The 18,310-nt window shown below is 31.8% G+C and overlaps 1 protein-coding gene and 1 long non-coding RNA gene across 2 annotated transcripts; both read left to right on the top strand.

Moving 5' to 3' along the window:
* The first annotated feature begins 2,502 nt into the window (after positions 1 to 2,502).
* Positions 2,503 to 12,809, top strand: LOC134263694 (uncharacterized). Its single transcript, XM_062746075.1, has 14 exons — positions 2,503 to 2,867; positions 3,482 to 3,604; positions 4,005 to 4,202; positions 4,694 to 4,801; positions 5,128 to 5,280; positions 5,366 to 5,521; positions 5,611 to 5,787; positions 7,321 to 7,443; positions 7,532 to 7,726; positions 8,690 to 8,935; positions 10,886 to 11,041; positions 11,244 to 11,423; positions 11,833 to 11,880; positions 12,354 to 12,809. The coding sequence occupies exons 1-14, from the start codon at positions 2,835 to 2,837 to the stop codon at positions 12,492 to 12,494; spliced, it is 2,037 nt and encodes a 678-aa protein (XP_062602059.1). The 5' UTR covers positions 2,503 to 2,834; the 3' UTR covers positions 12,495 to 12,809.
* A 3,124-nt stretch (positions 12,810 to 15,933) lies between these two features.
* On the top strand, positions 15,934 to 16,818 carry LOC134263684 (uncharacterized). The gene is made up of 2 exons (XR_009991332.1): positions 15,934 to 16,003; positions 16,394 to 16,818. It is a non-coding gene; the product is annotated as an uncharacterized LOC134263684 (long non-coding RNA).
* The last annotated feature ends 1,492 nt before the right edge of the window (positions 16,819 to 18,310 follow it).

Below are 18,310 nucleotides of genomic sequence, written 5' to 3'. Positions count from 1 at the left end.
TTTATACAAAATTTTATCCACAAATTAAAGTGAATGGGATTAGTCCGGAATATCTGACGTTTTCCAGGATATTTTTTCTTCACGATTTTGATATTTTACGTGCCAGTAAAACGTCAGAACCGGCGCCATTATGAAAACTGGGAATTCGCCGCCTCCACCTACAGGCGGCATTCTTGGGTTGATTTTCGATACTTGCAAACCGAATTAAATGCCGAATTCACAACTTATCAATGGTACCATGCGTTTAGTTTAACAACATCGTTTTTATTGTTAGTTTACAAAAATATACAGTCCGGTGAAAACATTTTATCAGACCATCGAGTTTTGTTTTCTACGAAAGCCTAACAGGATCAATCTAGAGAGAAAAAAAAATTAAAAAGGCGTTATAACGCCTTTCGAAAAGGCGTAATAACGCGAAAAAAGGCATTATAACGCCTTTTGAAAAGGCGTTATTACGCCTTTTCATTCCAAAAGGCGTTATTACGCCTTTTTTAGAGGCGTTATAACGCCTTTCTAAAAGGCGTTATTACGCCTTTCCATACTAGAAGGCGTTATTACGCCTTTCCAAAAGGCGTTATTACGCCTTTCTAAAAGGCATTATTACGCCTTTCCAAAAGGCGTTATTACGCCTTTTACTTTCAATACATAACTAAACATATTTAGCCCAACCGAGGGGGGGGGGGGGGTGGTGGTGCAGAAATCGTACCTTTGCGACATGAATTTCACAATTAGATATAGGAATAATTTCTCAAAAAATAATTTAAACAGATAGCAATTAGATTTCCAGGAAAAAGGATTTTTGAATGCGTCATATATTTTCAATGTTGAACCAACTAAGTCCTTCTTTAATACCAGACACACCTCTACACCTCTACCAAGGATCATTGATTTCGCCTTTTCGAAAGGCGTTATAACGCCTTTTAATTTTTTCTCTCTCTAGATTGACCCTAATAGGCTTTCGTAGTTTTCATTTAGTGTATTTTAAAATCTTGCGAAATCTGTATCATTCATTCAAACTTATTTCCCTCATTAGAGGTTTATATGAAAAGATGAAATGACTTATATAATTATAATCATGGACAAAATAAACATACATACAAGAAATAGGAAGGGGGAGGCTAAGCTCTTAAGGTGTAATATCCCTCTGATAAGAGAGATAACTTTCTGAAGATATTTTTCCATGAAATTTTAGGAATTGTCATGTCAGATTTTACAGATTTCATTTATAAGGACCATTTTATAGTCGACTCAATAAAGTCTGTTATCTCGTACAGATGTTGATTTCTAGTTTCTATAACCAATATTTTCATTAATTATTCATAATAGTTTACCTAAAATTCAGATGCAGAATTGTTAATAAACATTTAATTAATATTTTGTTTATTAAAAAATATTTTTAAGGGCGATAATGGAAAGATAACTCTTGTTGATGAATGCATATTATTTTACAAGCATGATTTGATATATTTTTCATTTCTGAAAAAGTAAGCAATGCTTCGTACTTCAAACTATTTTCCATTTGAATCTAATGTTAGTTGTTGATGAAAATCAATGTTTGGAATTTAAAAAAAAAATGGTGAAATTTGGAGCAGAAGGATATTTCACCTGAAATATACAGTCTGGTGAAAACATTTTAGTTTTTTTTTTTTTTAAATTTTAACATTCCAGTGAACGAAAGTGAGTTCGATCTACACAACTAATATTTGATTTCTAAATTCATAAAAGGCTTAGAAAGATACTCTGCCGGGTTCAGCAATTGCTGTAACTTGTTCCTATCCTTACTCTTAAAAAAAAAAAAAAAAAAAAAAAGGCGAGATAAAGTGTGCTACTGCATAACTGAGAAGTGGTATAAATCAAATGTGATTTTAAAAAAAATAATAATAAATAAAATAAATAAATGAATAAAATAACGCAAAATAAAAAAAAGAAAGAAAACTCAGAAGAAACGTCAAAAGAACTTTTTAAAAATATCAGAAGTAACATCAACACCTATTTTTTCACATTTTGTAAAATTATTCCTCTTGATAAATAATATAATATTTGTAATTATATCCAGTTTATGTTAGTTTTATTGAAAGGTGTAAATTAATTGTATACGTGTAAAACAAAATTTTCTGATAATTGAAGTTTTACAATAAATGAAACTATGATAAGATATATAAAGAAAGAAAAGTGGGAGACAGGACTACTAAATAATCCTTGATAAATAAACTATGATAAGATATATATATACTTAGTATAGACATTGAACATTGCTGCGTAGGTTTAGCCCTTAACCTTTTTGGTACTGAAGTTCGAACCTACCCCCCCCCCCCCCCCCCCCGAAATAGGATTTTTCGTGTTTGGGAAATAATCCCCCCCCCCCCCCCCCCCCCCCTTTTTTTTTTTTTTTTTTTTTTTTGCTTGTCAGGTTTTTTTTAAGGTATAATTGTTTCTTTACACTTAGCCCCCCCTCCCCCACTTTCAATTTGCTTCCGACGCCAATGTGATAAGTTAAAAAGAATTCGTTAGGGTATTGACTTAAATATTTTTAATTCCTCGTTGTTTCTTAAGGGGACATGGGAAGAGTCTTTGAATTTGTACGCCCCAAGATTGTAATTCGAGGGAACTTTAAACGCGACACGTTGTATAAAATGTCTTTCTATAATGGAATCCTTTGGGTGTTTCGACATCGCACACTATGGACCTCGCTCCATTGGGCACATTCAGACAGTTTTGTTTATATGTACACACAAATTAAGGACAGAAGTAGGTCCTAGGGGAACGGTGTTTTCAAACATTATAAATATAATTTTTGGTCAGTTCCAAGAGAAGATTTGGATGACGAAAATATCATGACAGAGCAGGAGAGAAAAGTGGTGCCAAAGGTTTGTGTCGTCACATATTACATTGTAATTTATGGTTAGTATATGTTTCATTACATACATGTATTACATTATAATTAATGATTACACGTGAAATTACAGATAATACCTAAAGAATAAAGAAAATTATTTTTATAGATAATTCTCAAAAGAATACATATTAAAAATATTCCATATACAGATGTTTAGTTTAGGCTTAAGGGTATTGTTGTTACAGCTTATTCATTAAACTGTCTGTCTATACCAGTATTATCTAAGTTATGAATGCGGAAGTTAAGTTTATCGTTTCAGATTCTTGCTATGGAAAGTTGAAACAATTTTAGATAATAACAAAAACTAAATCAGGGTTTTAGTTTTATGATGATTTCTTAAATTAGAGATCTCTCTTTTTTGGAATTAAACATCGTTTTAATAACACAAAGAAAAGAAAATATTTTATCAAAAGATAACGAACAGTAATTATTTTATAATAAAAGAAGCACTGAAAATTAAGAAAAATAGTAATTATCGTGTTAATGTAAATTCATCGACAATTGTAAAAATTGAAACAAAAAAGATTTTAATATTAGTTTTTATTTGCATATTAAGTATTGAATTTCCTGATCTTTTCTTTGCAGCACACAGTTCAAACACGTGTTGTGTTTCTGAAATTAAGCGACATCGATACAGTCAAAGAACAGTTTGCTGCAGAAGTTTTCATTGAAAGTAGATGGCGGGAAAAATCTCTAGATCATGGAAAGGTCTTCTCTCTCTTTCTCTCCAATCTTGTAATTCGGAATTATAATTATGAAAATAACAAATATATAAATAATTTCTATTTGAATATAAAAGGGGTTATCTTGGGAAGGAAGAGTAGTTAAAATTGATTTGGAGATAAGAGTGACACAAATACAGTAGTCACCAAACACGGAAGAATGCTCTTATCTGATTCATTTTTTCTCACAAACAAAATATATTCTGCATTTGTCAAACAACTGAATTATGATCAGAAGTATAGAAAAGACAATATAAACAAAAACAAATGAATTGCATATCAACATAAAATACATGTATATAGTAAATACTAGTAACTATTAGAAATTCAGTAGTGTTTTATAATTTATTTATACTTACTTTTTAAAAAAAAATCCTTTTTTATAGGAAAATGACAACTTGGATTTTTCAAAATACTGGAATCCTAAACTTCTTGTTCAAAACGTCATCTCAGCATCGAAAGACAATGTGTGGAAGAAGTTAGAATATGGAAAAAATGGCGAGGCTTTTATCGTGGAAAAAAGAAGAATAAAAGGAATATTTACAGAAAATTTAGAACTTCAGGATTTTCCATTTGATCTTCAGGTTAAGCATCTAATATGTCAGTTTTCGAATAAATACTTTAGCAGTTGAGGGGTTTCTAATTTGAAACCATTGTATCATGATATAACAATTGAATTTTCTGAATGCATGTACACTATTATTACAAAATATCCCTCTTGATAATTTTTGTCTTTACCTCTACCCATTCTATTAAATATTTACGATATGACTCTTCCACAATGTAATTTTATGTTCACCCTTTAATTTTACTAGAGTATATTTTGCAATTTTACTAATTTTGTGTGAATATAATTTAGAATCATATTATTGTTAGTTTCACACGGATGTGTCCTTGCTTGCTTGGCTCCTATTTTGTATTGTTTAATGGACTTTTTAGTTTCGCATTTCATTTCAAGGTTCTGTTCACATAAATCTGGTTGTACATTAATAAAAATCCTAAAAAGTTTGGTTTCCTTTTTGAGGACATTAATTTTCTTTAACATCTTTCCTATTCTGCACATGTTTCCCGCCAGGACCTGAGCATTGTGGTGACGTCAGAACTTTCGGAGGAGGAGCTAGAAATCATAGAGGACGCCGAACATCTCAGTTCCATCATAGTGTCCTGTTTTGTGGATGAACAGGTACTTACTCCTCAGAATCAACCATTTTATTGTTTATCCTCATGACCATAAAAACAATTGTAGCCATGCCTTTTTATTATTTACAAAAAAATATTAAATTTTTAGAACTTATATCGGTAATCAAAAAATAACTTTGACCTTCTGTAACCTTTACTCTGTTCAAACTCATTCTTTGACATTTCCTTAGTCAACTCTCAATATTATAGATTCAAAATATTAATTACAATTTTGTTACAAAATAATTTTATGAACTTATTATAGCTAAACATTCATTATTAATTTTAAAAATAAACCCAGTCTTGTGATTTTCTTTTCTTGTTTTGCAGGAATGGGAGTTAAGGGAGTATGTAGAATCAGAAATAAGGAAAGTGTCCAAAGAGTTCACAGGAACCAAAAATGTGGTCTACCCTTTTCTTGTGTTTAAAGCTCTAGCTATGAGACGGGCTGGTTTCTTCGTTTGGAATATCATATTGATAATGGTACATGGAACAAAGCATCGAAATCTTTATATGAATATCTAGGACGTTCGTTTCTTACTAAGTCTCTTTTAATTGTTGATTTTAGACCATCATCAGTTCTTTGTCCTTCGCCACATTTGCTGTTGATAGAGATTTACCACAAAACCGACTTCAGTTGGCCTTCACCTTGACCCTAACAGGAGTGACCTTCAGATTCGTAACCAACCAACAACTTCCTAAGATTTCGTACTTAACAAGACTGGTAGGAAAGCGAAAACATAATTATCTTTAATCATAATTTTTACATATCGAATTTCACCAGAATAGAGGAGTTTTCTCTTTTGCTTGTAGGACAAGTACATTTTATACTGTATGATTTTTAACTACCTTATCACAGCCTGGCACGCCATTGTGACTCTTATTCCGGACAGAGGCACACAAGCCGACTGTGATCTTTACTTCTTCATTGGTTTTGTCGTGTTCTACGCTCTATTCCACATCTTTTTTTATGCCATATCATTGACAACGGTAGGTACTGTCTATTTTGAAACACCTATCAGTATCATGTCTATGCCTTTGTTACCTAATTCATTCATTTTCATTTCTTAATTGTAGAGGTATTTTAAAGTCAGGGAAGTTCATCAAAAGGAGAAGATTTACCAGGTATAGATTTTTTTAAAGTACACGTAATTCAAAACTTGCATATAGAAATAGTTTGAGTCGATTAGCGTTTAAAAAAGTAATTAAGTAATGAATCCAATTTTTGCAGGAAAAAGCAGAAAAGTTATTTGGAGAAAGCTGGAGACGAAGAAGAAAGAACAAACTTAATCGTAAAGGAAGAATTGCAGCGTTGCCTTCTTCTTTTCCAAGTTTCTGATTTTAAAATTATAGATACTCATATTTTACATTTCCTTCTGCTTTTTATATGAATTTTCAAACATTATTTTAAACAGTATTAAATGCTGTGTTATGTATTATGTTGCTCTCTTTCAGGGTCATAAAGCGTGCTATAACATAGCTGTAAAATGAGTGTTATGAATCTTTATAAATAAAAAATTGATGTATAGCATCAACTCTATATTATTATTTTTTTTTACATTTGGACAATGGTAAATCCATGGAGTCACCAAATGACTCTGCATCTCATAAGCATTCTACTTAGATTTTAATTATTGATTTCATGTATTACGTATTATGGAACAGATTTTTACAATCTTTTTATTGTTTATCGAGCAAACGTATCTAACATGAACTTTTAATTATACCAAAATTTTTAGGCATTGTACTGATTTCGGCCATATAATTTTAACGCTCTATATTTCGAAATGGATAAATGGCAGGCATGAAGCACTGCATTATGCATTTGAAATACCTTGCATTTACAGCCTTCAACTTATCGTGCAAATAAAAATATCTAATTTAATGATCGGTAAATGGAATAAAAGCATGGCTGCTCAAAAGGATTTTTTCTCTATATTGTTTATTTAAAGGTTGTTAAAATCAATAATGTTTGAAAACCAGTCGTCTGGAAACTATCTAATGACCGAAGTTCCTTAACTTTATTCTTTGGTTCACTGTTGTTGGTTCTTTCTTAGCTGTCGTCTGCTAGATAGCCATTTGTTTTGGAAATGGAAACAACAACTTCAACAAAGGTATGAACTTTTTTATCGTTTGGTGATACTGATATTTATTCCCGCGAAACTTCAAAATTAACATTTATATGTAGAATTACAGCGTACTTTATTTCAAATTTCAATTTGAAATTGCAAAATACATAAGTAATTAGAAAATTGTAAGTGTCAAAATAACGGAATGTGAACTCCAATTGTTTTGGACCAGATTTACGTTCCTCATCCCTTGTTGAACTACATCTGTAAAATGACAGATATTAAAATGTTGTAAATTATTTACTAGTATTTGCCGATTTGACAGACCTAAACGAACCTCAGATAAAAAAAAACGTATATCAAAGATATATCTAAATGTAAAACACGCGGAGACCTTGATACCTATGTAAAGAGACGTGTCTACTTATCGAATCTTTCTGTTTGATACCTACAGAAAAAGGTTTACATCCGGGTAGTGTTCATTCGTCTGGACAATGTGGATACTCTGAAGGAACAGTTTGACGGTGACGTTTATTTCCGGGCAAGATGGCGGGAACCCAAACTAGATACCCTCAAGGTAGTCTTAAACTTCTGATTCAATTCTGTCATTGTTCAAAGATAGACAACTCCCATAACATTTTGTTTTCTTCTGTTTGAATTCTTAGGAAAAGCAACCAGTGGAGTATAAAAGTTTCTGGAATCCCGGTCTTTCCATCAGAAACAAAGTCTCAGAAAAATACTCCAAAACCTGGTACGAGACACTGGCGGTAAATGGAGAAGCCTATGTGGTGCAGAAATCAAGACAGAAAGGGACATTTACAGAGAAGTTAGAGCTCTATGACTTTCCGTTTGATTCACAAGTAAGAAAGGCTTACGTTTGCCAAGCCAATGCCCAGGATTTAGCTTTGCATAGTTTTACTGTTGACAGACTACATGTATCAATTTTAAAATGAAATTAAAAAGGTTAGCTCTAGTGAAAAAAGTAAATGCATATTAAAATTTATTTATAAACTATTTTAACGTATAAAGTCCTTGTTTGAATTATATTTCAAAAGGATAAACTAAAACTGATACATGTTGATATTAAGGCTAAGTTTATTTCTGAAAACTATGGTTGTTGAGCGTAAACAATAGTAACTTGTATTATATATACGTGTTTATCGTATCGACATAAGAATGGAAATTACCATTGTTAATTGACAATACTTCGTCTATATATTTAAATGTCGAGTTGTAGGCCACAACCTTTGACTTTAAAATGACTTTAGGCTTAGCATTCATAAACAATTTTACAGCTGTCAAATATACTGTAAAATCACTAATTTTCGTGGGAGGGTTACTTTTGGATGTTTTCGAGGCATGGATATTGATTATTACTAAACATACTCCAGCCACGAAATCAAATCCCTTTAAACCAATATATTTTCCGCAAACCTTGAAAATTTGACCCCTCGAAAATATGTAATTTGACAGTAGTATATAGATTTTTAAAAATCAGTATTTTAAATCATTAAACCATTTTATTACTCCATATAATGTAGTATACGCTTCTTGAATACATTTTACATTTATACTAGTATAGTGACAAATCTCTTTTTCAACTTCAAATTAAAAAAAATGTTTTTTAGCTCATGTCATGTAAATTTGGCATGTCTCACGCTTGTGTTATTTTTTTTTAAAATAAGTATATTATTGTAATGATAAACTGTACATTCTATGAGCATAATGATAAATAAAAACTCTTGTTATCAAAAGTACATTTTTCATTTTGAATATAATTTTTAAATTATGTCATGTGTAACATACGTTTTTATTGTCTTCAGAATTTGAACATATCCTTCACATCCTCTCTGCCCACGTCTGAGATAGACCTGGTCGAGGACCTGGATAAACCGAGTGAAATAGGCGTGTCCTGCTACATACACGCCCAGGAATGGGACCTTGAACCCTACATCGAGTCAGAGGTCATGACCGCGGTCAATGAAGAAACTCACAACCCCGTCCTGCAAATCCGAGGTTTGGCCAGCAGAAAATATTCCTTCTTTCTGTGGAATATCATAATTATAATGGTAACTAAAAAATCAACTAAAATCCTACATGTATCACTGTACAGTTTCTATGACAGGTTTATATTGTTGCGAGGGTCAACTATGCAGAGTCAAGAACACAAACTGTAACAATTTTTAGTTTATTTATCAACATTTACTTTACTGTGTTTTTCTCTATAACAAAAATTGTTAGTCTTATTTAAATTCAAATATAAAAAACTCTTGTCATTATTTTTTCCTTTTTAGCTCACCTGAGCCGAATGCTCAAGTGAACTTTTCTGATCAAAATGTGTCCGTTGTCTGTCGTCGTTGTTGTCGTCGTTGTTGTTGTCGTTAACTTTTCACGTTTTCGACTTCTTCTCAAGAACCACTGGGCCAATTTCAACCAAACTTGGCACAAAGTATCCTTAGCTGAAGGGGATTCAAATTAGTTCAAATGAAGAGCCATGCCCTTATTCAAGGGGAGATAATTTAGAAATAGTAAAAATTTGATGGTATATTTTAAAAATCTTCTTTTCAAGAACCACTGTGCCAGGAAAGATGAAACTTATAGGGAAACATCTTCAGGTAGTGTAGATTCAATTTTGTTCAAATCATGACCCCCGGGGTAGGGCGGGGCCACAATGGCCGATCAAAGTTTTACCTAGAAATATATAAGAAAATTCTTTAAAAATCTTCTCCTCAAGAACCACTGTGTCTGGAAAGATGAAACCCATAGGGAAGCATCCTCAGGTAGTGTAGATTCAAGTTTGTTCAAATCATGACCTCCGGCGGTAGGGCGGGGCCACAACAGCCGATCAAAGTTTTACATAGAAATATATAGGAAAATTCTTTAAAAATCTTCTTCTCACAAACCACTGTGCCAGGAAAGATATAACTTATAGGGAAGGATCCTCATGTAGTGTAGATTCAAGTTTGTTCAAATCATGACCCCCGGGGGTAGGGCGGGGCCACAATGGCCGATCAAAGTTTTACATAGAAATATATAGGAAAATTCTTTAAAAAACTTCTTCTCAAGAACCACTGTGCCAGGAAAGTTGAAACTTATAGGGAAAGCATCCTCAGGTAGTGTAGATTCAAGTTTGTTCAAATCATGACCCCCTGGGTTAGGGCGGGGCCACAATGGCCAATCAAAGTTTTACATAGAAATATATAGGAAAATTTGTTAAAAATCTTCTCAAGAATTAGCAAAGGCATGAATGATTATATTTATATGAAAGCATCTTCAAAAATTTTCTCTGGAATAGCAAAGGCATGAATGATCATATTTTTATGGAAGCATCATCAGGTAGTGGACATTCAAGTTTATTCAAATCATGACCCCTGGGGGTAGGGTTGGGCCACAACATGGGATTCAAGTTTTACATATAAACATGTAGAAAGAATCTTTAAAAATCTTCTTTTCAAAAATAGCAAAGCCATGATTAGTCCTATTCATATGGAAGTATTCTCAGGTAGTGTAGATTCAATTTTGTTCAAGGCATGACCCCTGGGGGTAGGGCAGGGCCACAATGTAAGTTCAAATGTAAAGGGCAATAAAGCCACAGGTAGTCAAAGAAATATGCAAGCATCCTTAGTTAGTGTAGATTCAAGTTTGTTCAGATCATACCCTCTCCCTTTTAAGGATTGTTTGGGACCACTATTGGGTTTCAACTTTTCAATAATAAACTGATTTATGCTTTTTTCCTAGCCACATTGCTCAGGTGAGCGATGTGGCCCATTGGCCTCTTGTTATATTGCATTATCAAATTTCTTTTGAATTTTTATTGAAGGAAAAACATTTGAAATGTAGGTGTTTAATGCTGTAATGATTTCCATTTTTTGAATACATGTATATGTATTTTTTACTTGCATTCAGCATTTTTAAATATTTAAATTAAAAAATGTCCTTCTGACGGGAATTTATAATAGTCTATATATATTTATTGTGATTATTTTAATTATCATAACATTTCTATTTTTATCTTACAGACCTTGATCGGATCCCTTCCTATTACCACGTTTGCCATTAATCGAAATAATCCACAGCGCCGTCTTTTGCTGGGTTTTATTTTAGCATTAACTGGAGTCGCCTTTAGATTCATGGCCAATCAAAGCATTCCAAAAATACCTTATCAAACTTTACTAGTAAGTATATCAGTCTATTTAGAAAAATTGTATTAAAAATAAAATAGTATTGAAAGAACCATAAAATATGAAAACTATCTAATAATTTAAACAATCGAATACTTTGAAGGTAAGCAAGAATTTATTTTACAATACCATGGAGTTTTATGACCATGGATTTTTTGGGATAAATATATTATATGTATATATTTTTTTTTTTCAGGATAGATATTTGTTAATAAGTATGCTGTTTAACTACGTGGTGTGTATATGGCATATCGTCGTTTCACGTTTTGAGGATGACCGAGATACACAGGGCACTATGGATCTCTGGGCCTTCGTCGCAACTGTCATTCTTTACATCGCTTATCAGCTCACATTTATGGTTATGGTGACCATCAAGGTACTTACTAAGTTTGGGCGCTATCTTTAAAACTAAAAATATACTTAAAACAGAAACATTACTTACGTTTTGGATTGTTGTGTTTACTGCTACGAAACACAACTCATTTAAAGTGCGCAACATCATTCAGAACCCGCTTTTAAAAATTATACTTTTTATGCTAATACATGCACATACTTCTACCATTGAAAATAACAAGAAAAAATGGAATTCACTGATGTACATTTTTTTCTATAGTATGTGAATGACTTCTAAAATAAAATGTATATTGTATATTATGAGAAAATTAGTATACACGTTTTTTTTTTCCTACGCTTTAAAATACGAGAAAAAAGAATTTATTAACGTATATAAAATTTAAATAAAATATCTTTAAAATCTTTTATCATTGACTACTTTATCCTTGTAGATTTTATTAAAAAAGAGAAAAATTGAAGAAAAGGTGCAAGTTTATCAGGTTTGTTGTTATTCTCACTAATTTCTTTATCTTAATCTATCGCCACTTATTAAAAGGTTTATTACAAACATTCCATATGAATGTTTTTATTTGCAAAAATCCTCAAAATTTCTAAATACCAACTTGAAAAAATTGGTATATTCTATAGCTAGCAAAAGTTTTATCATAGAGTTGATGCTACATGTATTTAAAAAAAAAAGTTTTTAAAGCATTTTTATCATTATAATTAATCAATAATTTATTTGTAACTTGCAAAATTGAGCAAATGATTTCATTCAGAATGTGTTTTTTTTTCTTTAAATTTTGGTTTTGATTGTTTTTTAAAATATATAAAATTTTGAGTATGTCAAACGTAATCAATAATTTCAGTGAATGCTTAACTTAACTTGGAAAGATGCATATAAATTTTTGTAATTAATTACATATTACGTGTTGAGTATTTTTAAAAGCATATATTTTAATCCTTTTTTCAGAAAAGTTTAGAAGACGCAAATTCCTCAAAACAAGTCAAAAACCCTAACAAGTTGAATAAACTACAGAAAAGACAGACTGTGGCCAGATTTTCACACCTTATATTGAAATCATCACAAGAAGAAAAGGAAAAGACAGAGTGATTGATAAAATTCCGTTACACAGCAAAGTGCTTGCTTTATCTCGTAAATTATTGATATATTATTATGCAGGTTTTAAGTGGAGATTATTTGCTATAAACTTAATAAATGTTCAGTATTTGTTTTCTTGTTTGAACAATATAATGATGGAGAGTTATTACTGTAAACTTTATAAATATTCAATATTTGTTTTCTTGTTTGAACATTTTTGAGAGGGAGGGTATTTTATACGACAAATTAATGAATTTCGCCAATTTGAAATAAAAAGCTGTGTAACAGAAATCTTTATAAATATCGGCATTATCAATGAATAATTATATTCTTATTTAATTAACCATAAAACTTAATTTTCAGTTTTCTTATTACAACTTACTTGTGAGCTAACATCTTTTTACACTTCTCACTTTTCCCAGTTGAAAGAAAGAAAAAGAGTTGATAATGCCCCAAGTTTCCCTTTTCTCTGCTTTGTCAGTGAAACCATTGGTGTTGCTCATGCACATCATGTGATTGTAGAGGGAGGCTTAACCCATAATAATCCCGCTGCACTTCTAACATTCCAAAGTGATGTCTATGGGCGCTAAATCGTGAGTTTTACTGCAAAACATTGACGTCATGAGCTCTAAGGCGCCATTTTATCGACACCAAAGTACATAGTTTAATCACTATTTCAATTTAAATATTAGACATATCACTCCAGGTTCGCTTATTAATGATTATTTAATATAGATGGATAATTAATTAACTTCATATTTCCCACTAAAGATGCCTACCTGCCATTATATGCCTCCCTCAAAACACATGAATAAATACGGGGAGTCCAGTAACTTGAGGCGACCAGAGGTTTATTACGGTGGCTAGATATTACTTCAGGAAAAAAAATTATGATTCTAACAAATATAAATGTCATACATATTATAGTCGTGGAGTTGTGTGTTTCTTCTCTGTTTTAGCTTTCTACGATAATTAAGTTTTAGCTCCAAATTTAATAAACTTAGAACATCTTTTACCTTACAATTTGCTGACAAGTGTTATGGTATGATTCATATTACACCCAAAACATTCTGGCAAACTTATTTTATTACGGCCTTGATATTTGATTCTAATACTGAATGACAATTTACTTTAACTATATAACATTGTTGTCATATGCTTTTATTAGGCTAAATAAAACATAAAATTGGTGCATCGAATGCAGGTTATATTTTTTTTCTGATTTCAATTCAAAACTATACATAACAAAAATTTAAAGAATATAACGATATCGTAAATTTGTGCGTCTTTGTGCCATTTTCTATTTAAGTTAGAAATTTTTTTGCCTACATTCTATGAGAGTTTTATAAAATGTTATAAAAGCATTGTAAAAGTTTTCAATAGAAATATTTTCTGTATCTGAATTTTGTGGGAAAAGATAGTGAAATATTTTTACTTGGATTTGTCCTTAAAAGGTAGCATTGAACATTGAATTTCACTGATAAAAGATACCATTTCTGCTATACTTGGAATTTTACTTGAAAAAGACACTAATGGTAATCTAACAACCAAGCTATATGATAAATTGACTTTATTTTCTATTTTCCCTTACTTATGCAGCAATATACCTTCATCACCTGCATACGGAGTATTTATATCTCAGTTGATTCGATATGCTAGAATGCTCTAGTATGAACAATTTCTTAAACGAGGTAAATTATTGACAAGCAAGTTGATGAAACAAGAATATCAACAGTCTCGTTTAAAGTCATCATTTCGTAAATTCTATGGTCGATACAATGACCTTGTCAGCAAATACAATTTATCATTGAATGAAATGCTGACTGACGTTTTTCATACCAATTGTTAGTCCATTATTTATACACTGAATTGACCACGGATTTTTTCCGTTATATCCTGATTATGACAACGAGCACACGGCGGGTGTGACCGGTCGGCAGGGGATGCTCACTCCTCCATGGCACCTGATCCCACCTCTGATGTTTCAGGAGTTTGCTCTGCTCTTATTTTGTATTGTTTAATGGACTTTGAGATTGAATACTGTTCGTTATTTCCATATCCTTCTGCAAAACGTTGATATTACTAAACATCTAATATTCTAGCACATACATGCACATTGAAATAAACAGTATGAAACAGAGACGTTTACATTGCTTAAATGAAATATATGGAGATAACGATTAGTATTCAAGCTCAAAAGTCCATTCAACCGATTTAAATCTGGAGCAGAGTAAACAGGAACCTCTTCAACATCAGAGTTGGGATAAGGTGTCATCTACGAGTGAACATACTGTGCCGCCCGCCATGTGCTCCTTGTCATGCTTGGGATATAATGGCAAATTCGTCGACAATTCAGTTTGTAAGTAATGGCCTAATAATTAGTATGCAAAATGCCAGTCAGCATTTGACCCCCTGGTAGATTGTATATGCTCAGAGGGTCTTTGTATCGAGCATAGAAATTACGAAATGAAGACTTTGAAAGTCTTTTATAATCAACTTGTTTGTCAATAACTTACACCGTTTGAGAAATTGTTCATAAGTAGAACATGTATTTGCTTATCGAATCAATGAGCGATACTGATAAAGGTATGTAACTGCAAAAGTAAAGGAAGTTGGCGATTGAAAGGTTAAAGTCAACACATCTACCATAAAGCTTTGTTATTAGGTTACCATTAACGTCTTTTTTCTAATGAAATATTCAAAAATAAAACAGCCGTGTCAGACTCTGTGATATCCTTTATTTCAAGTTAACCGGGATAAATCGTTTTGACATAAGAATGGAAATAACTATTGTTAATAATAATATGTCGTCCATATATGTGAATGTCGAGTTGAAGACCACAGCAAGTGTTTTCTACTTCTCATATACATGATATTAAATCTGCCTCATATGAATACAAAAAATGGGTCTGCTTATAAAGGGGTACAGTTGGTACACATGGGAATTCCAACAGATTGTTGGAGGACATGGTCCCCAAAAAACCATTTATATTAGTATATCGTCAATCAGAAACATCCCCTTCAGAGTGCTTGTGTGCACCATTAAGATTTTTTAATTATTAAAAAAAGGTTTCCAAATGACCATTGTCAAGGTAGGGAAATTTACAAGTTCATTTGTATTGAAAAAGTAGCTTTCAATGATTTTAGAATGCCTAGATTTTAATTTATAGAAAATTAAAGTATCTAAGGAGACAAATTAATCTTCACTGTAAAACGATTACGATTACGGTATAATGTTAAATCATACGATGTTTATTTATGTAGAAACTTAAAACAAATATGAACTTCTGGACAATACATTTTTATTTTATTCATTGCAGTGTTCTTTTTACTCGTTTTGATAGAAACCCTGAAAAGAGCCTCTTAATTTAGACCTTTCCACCCAATTCTGTTTGAACTTTTGACAATACATCTTGCATGAATATTAAGCTTTTGTTAATGGGGGTTTTATCTGGTTTATATAAGAAGAGTGGGGGACGTAGAATCTACAATGACTTCGTTTGCCGCCTACATCAGTACAGGTAACTTGTGCGTGTTTTTGTCTTCATAACCTATATAGATTGTAATAATACAAAACTACACTCGTGTCCTTGGAAATATTGATATATTTCACCGCTGTAAGTGATCAAAATTTTGCTTCTCTTTGTGCTTAAATATATTTAGCATTTTTTAAGATAATAGTTAAAATTGTTTTAAGAAAATTCTACAATTTCTTCTCTTTTTTTTTTTGCAATTGCTTTAAATGTTTTAATTTTGTAGCTAAGAAATGATACTGAATGGTATATAATTCTACAAATTATTTTTAAGCAAACCGTAGCGGATGTTACAATTCACTTTTTAAAAATGATTTCATCTCGTTGCAAGTAATTTTTATTTAATTATATGTGTGTATTTTATTATCGTTTCAAAAGGATCATGATATCAGTACAGTACATGAGTGTTATGACAGTCGCTCTCGTCTATATGTCGGTCATCACAGAAGGGTTACCATTATCTCATGAATCTTCAACACTCATGGACCAGAGCAACGACCAATCTTCATCGAAGAGGATCGAATCGAAAACTCTCTTGCCCATGGCGTCCCATAAGGAGACGCGTTCTGATTCTTCTGTGACCATCTATTGTAAAACACCGGAGTGTATCGAACAGATCAAGCTCTTCCTTGCTAGCCACCAACATGAAGGCTTTGAACTTTTGGGTGGAAGATGGTAACAGAAAGCAAAGAGTCTGACTGCTTGAGAACTTGAATAAAACCCATGTGAATCTCAATTTTTTGTCTGAATGCTGTGTTCATATTCATTGTAACTCTGTTCAACATAAAATTTATTTATTGGTATTTTATTTTACTTTTTCACAAAATAAAGATTAAAATGACATGGGTTTTAGTAAGACAATTTATTTCAAAGTATTCTTAAATCAAAAATTCATTATCTCGAGAATGCTTCGTCGTGATTGAAAACATTGTACCACTGTTAAAAATATTAAGAAACTGTTGGATATGAATTCTGCGAAAATTCTCTAAATTTTAAATTAAAAAGCATTTGGAAACAAATGTACACGCTGATATAAATCTCGGATTTAAACAACAACTCCTGTTACAGTTTAAGTCTAACAGATTTAATGTGTACTTTTCTAGAAATTAGAAATTGATTCGTAGCCGTTTGGCAGTGTTCTGTTTAGGAATTCCATCAATTGCCTGCATTGCTCTGGACTACACAAAATAGTGACCTTTGATCTCTTTTGATGCTCTGGAAGTGAGTCTTTGGAATCTGACATCCGTTTGTGATGATCTTGGTTATATGTGCGCTTTAACATCCTGTTAACAAGAGTTGGTACCCTTTGCGGTTGGTAGTTCCTTTGATAATTTGATGGATATGGCTGATAAGCATACAGCATAGAAGTCAGTGCTCCCAAGAAAAATAGGGCAAAGGGTAGTGATGCCATTATTGCTGAAAACGAAAAAATTCTTTGATTGAGAAAAATCTACCAATAATGTAATAACTTGGTTACAGCTTAACTCGATTTTCTTAGCATGTCCAGGCAACAGGATTATGAAACAGACTTAGACTTAAGTCAAAATTTTTATCTCCTGTTATTATATATTAATTATCTTTAATTTTGCAGATAACAACACTCTGTAGAACAATATTATAAAATATTTTTATTTTGGCCTGTTTGGCTTCTACAACATGTTGTACAACAGAAAGGTTTTTGATGTTTCATGATCCCGATGGTCTGAACTGCAATTGAATTTACTGAATAAAGGATCAGGTAAAATGGGAAATATAAGAGAAAACTGTCTGTTTCTTGCATTTATGATGATTAATCAGTAAGATTGCGTTATTATTTTGCTCAATATTATCACACGAGCAAACTGATTTGATCATTAAACCAAAATTACCTGTAAGACAACTTGAATTGCCAATGAAATACCGGTATTTGTTTAAAATTGCCGAATCATTATCCATTCTCATAATTTGAAATTGCTTGCCTCGACAGTTCGGATTCTAGGAATATATTTAAAATTGCTTGATGTTGATGATAGTCAGATTTTCAATGTTATTGCGGGTTCAGGTTCAAGGTGTTTTCCCCGGCTGATTTTAAAATTTTTTCCCAAACTTTTTTGATTGTATAACGAAAATGTAGTTACTGTAATATTTTGAAGTTCTTGTTCAAGTTCATTTATTCACTCAAAATCATTTAAAATGGTACATGAGGACAATGAAAAATATTTACAGCATATAAATTCAGGTCAGAGGTACAAATATATTATATACATAATTAGAAAAAAAATGGGAGAGGAAAAAAGGAAAAGGCAAAACACATGA

This window comes from Saccostrea cucullata, unplaced genomic scaffold (assembly GCF_032062105.1).
Source record: "Saccostrea cucullata isolate Sc308-1 unplaced genomic scaffold, CSIRO_AGI_Scuc_v1 ctg648, whole genome shotgun sequence".
NCBI classification, from domain to species: Eukaryota; Metazoa; Mollusca; class Bivalvia; order Ostreida; family Ostreidae; genus Saccostrea; species Saccostrea cuccullata.
The sequence above is the reverse complement of the archived record's forward strand: the minus strand, read 5'-3'. Positions and strand labels throughout refer to the sequence as shown.

Excerpts from the sequence above, each read along its gene's own strand:
- LOC134263694 (XM_062746075.1), top strand. The coding sequence starts at position 2,835 with ATGACAGAGCAGGAGAGAAAAGTGGTGCCAAAG. Across the intron at positions 8,936-10,885 it reads GGAATATCATAATTATAATG|ACCTTGATCGGATCCCTTCC; the intron begins GTAACTAAAAAA and ends TTTATCTTACAG. Across the intron at positions 11,424-11,832 it reads TGGTTATGGTGACCATCAAG|ATTTTATTAAAAAAGAGAAA; the intron begins GTACTTACTAAG and ends TTATCCTTGTAG.